Source organism: Pollicipes pollicipes, unplaced genomic scaffold, assembly GCF_011947565.3.
Source record: "Pollicipes pollicipes isolate AB1234 unplaced genomic scaffold, Ppol_2.1 Scaffold_6686;HRSCAF=7923_pilon_pilon_pilon, whole genome shotgun sequence".
Classification (NCBI taxonomy): domain Eukaryota; kingdom Metazoa; phylum Arthropoda; class Thecostraca; order Pollicipedomorpha; family Pollicipedidae; genus Pollicipes; species Pollicipes pollicipes.
The window spans coordinates 9,806,158-9,808,941 of record NW_023596921.1 but is presented as its reverse complement, the minus strand read 5'-3'; the positions used below and the strand labels follow the sequence as shown (position 1 = coordinate 9,808,941).

Here is a 2,784-nt window from a genome sequence, read left to right as displayed (position 1 = left end):
AAACAGATCAGACATAGAATCGCACATGCTCGTGCGTGCTGCACCCATTCACGTGCAACGACAGATTAATCGTTCATTGCCCTTACCACGTGCTCAGTTCGGAAGCCGTCCGTCCTCCGTCCGCCCCCTTCATCAGGGCCAGCTGGTCACAGCACCACGTTCCTCGCGTTCAGAAGCTTCGCGTCCTGGTCCTATCCGTCCACATCGTGGGTCCGAACGATTCTTCTTGCACGTAGTCCAGGCGGGCGCCGGGTGCTCGGGGAGCCGTCCACGCAGCTCATCCAACACCAAGCCGGCGATCTTGCTGTAGCAACTGCAGAGACCACGCCAGGTCAAGACGCACGTGCACTTCCGAGTTCATCTTTGTTCCGGGGGAGGGGGGAGGGGTGGGGCAAGGGAAAGGGATACGAACGTTGAAAAGCTAAGACGTAAGCAATGGGAGAGATGAGTGCCTTGTGTGCCATCGCCCTGACGGCGATATATAATATACGCGATCACGGCGGTCACGCTGTTTGAACAGCACGGACAAATACCACATTCAGCACCAAAAACAACAACAAGAAATTTGACCAAATCACTTGTTAGAACGCATATCACATCCTGGTGACGCCCTTTCTAGCAAAAACAACACATCGTCCTGCAATCGGTGTCATCCGCACGAATGAACATAAAAAGGGATTTGACATATGCAAACTTGCACCCATAGCATGACCTTCATACACATCAGAAACACAACCGAGCTGGCAGAATGTTTGCGCGCAAGGCCTATGATTCCATATGGAAATCGAACGATTCGAAAAGAGATAAAAGACTCACGTTGGGGATTACTCTCGGTTGTCGGTTTGCTCCGGAACCATCCAGAGGCTCATCAGATAGAAGGCTTCGGGCACGTTCAGATGCTGCACTGGCCGCTGCATGTACTCCCGGAACATGGGCAGCAGCACGACGTCTCGCTGGATCTCGCGGAACAGCATCCGCGCGTAGTAGCGCACAGACAGGTCATCATCCCTGCCCAAAAGCGGATAGTGTTACACACGTGCCTCAGACAGCATTTTCTCGTTCCGAAGGCAAAGTGCGACGTCCGGGGCTTAGTTACAAGTCAATGAGTTTAACTGCTGGAGCGAATAGGCTGGTTTGGTCTTTACATTAGCTGCGTGATAACAGAACATACGATAAGTGCATGATGGTGATGGTGGATAAACCAGCCTGGTACGTGCGATATAGACAAGCTGGCACGGTGCGACGATCGACGTTAAGTCACGAGCAAGGCATGGCAGTGGCACTTGGGTAAGAAATTGAGCCATTCTTGGTGGCGTCTCACAGACATATCCGAGATACAACTGTCATTTAAAACTGAGATGAAAAGGCGAGACTGTCGTCAAGGACAGCACGGTCCCTCAAATTACCGCCGGCGTTCCATACGACTCAATTATCGTTTGGAACGACAAGACGTTTCAGAAGCTTCGCAAATAACCATCATGGCGTGCAAAGAAATCTACACTTCAGTAACTGGGTGATCTTCACCATATCCTTTAAAATTGTGAAGTGGCACGTGACGGGTCAAGTGAAGTAGATACTACATGGCAGTGCTTCACATATGTGCCTTGCAATTTATGCTTGGCCAATTTATAAATCTAAGCAAACTGCCGAGACCACAGCACACCGATTATGTAATCCAACTTACGGACGGTGTTGGCGCGAGTAGATGACCTCCAGAAGGGCATCCCGATTGAACAGGGTACCATGGACGGGCACCAGCTTGCGGAACTCCTCCATGGCGGGATCCGGCAGGCAGTCGACTGTGTAGCATCTGTCAGCCATCTTGGCTAGGGCTGTACGCAGGTGATGGCCAGCCGAGGCGCGGAACCTCGCAGTGCGCCGCCAGCTGCATCCGCACCGCTCAAACACGCGCAGCAAGGCAGGTCGACGAGGGCTGCACCAAGCGCGGGTACCTGCGAAAAAAGACAACGGCGTCGCCATTGAGGCGAAAAGGGGGTTCGGGAGGAGGTCTACTAGATGAAAGACGTGGCTTAACATCGCTTTTGTCTCAGAAAATCTCGGCCAAGGCACTGTGCGCAGTGAGGGTGATTAAATCAATACCATCTTCACAAGGAATATGCAAAGAGCAGTGAAGCATACAATCAAATAATGTGTTTGCAAATTGCCAACCTCCCATACATTCGCCATGGCTAACTCTGAAAAGCAACTGAAAACAGGCATCTGACAAGGTGGGGGCATTGACTGAAATTAAAATCCTGAAATAGACTTGTGGTAGTATGCATGAATGCAACAGTTTGTAATATGATGAAGAAAGCAATGATAATGTTACTTCTATCAACATTATGCTGCATGAACCTGAGATAGTTGGCCTTAGTCATCTAGATAACCTGACAGAGTGCCCCCAGGATAGTGATAGATCAAATGCTTTGAGCATCCCACTAGCAGGTTGAATATGCTGACAAGCATTTCAGAGATGGAAATAGTGACTTGGAGGGAAACTCTGTGGATCAATACAATGAAGATTGAATAAAAGTGGTAGATGTCTTTGAAACATTACAGCATGTAGACCCTCTCTGGAAATGGCGAGAAATGAGGAGCATGATTTTGAGCACCTTGCCATAAGTATGACACCATATGACTTTCAATATGCCATAATACCACCAATGAGTTTGCAAACAGCTGACTCATTTCAGCCCCAGTCTCCATGTACTGCAACATTGGTTGACAGAAATTGTTAATGCAAACTGGATAAACAGTCCTAGGGCATAACTTGGTGATACGAAA

At 49.3% G+C, this 2,784-nt stretch overlaps 1 protein-coding gene across 1 annotated transcript; it reads right to left on the bottom strand.

The window, feature by feature from the left end:
- Positions 1-824: 824 nt before the first annotated feature.
- On the bottom strand, positions 825-1,909 carry LOC119107432 (uncharacterized). The gene is made up of 2 exons (XM_037230867.1): positions 1,685-1,909; positions 825-1,008 (listed from the first exon to the last, which is right to left on the bottom strand). Exons 1-2 carry the CDS (start codon positions 1,819-1,821, stop codon positions 825-827), a joined length of 321 nt encoding a protein of 106 aa, XP_037086762.1. The 5' UTR covers positions 1,822-1,909.
- Between the last annotated feature and the right edge of the window lie 875 nt (positions 1,910-2,784).

Bases quoted from the DNA above. Each gene is read 5' to 3' on its own strand.
- LOC119107432 (XM_037230867.1), bottom strand. From the start codon at position 1,821: ATGGCTGACAGATGCTACACAGTCGACTGCCTGCCGGATCCCGCCATG. The intron at 1,009-1,684 runs GTAAGTTGGATT...GCTTTTGGGCAG, and splicing joins TACTCGCGCCAACACCGTCC to GGATGATGACCTGTCTGTGC.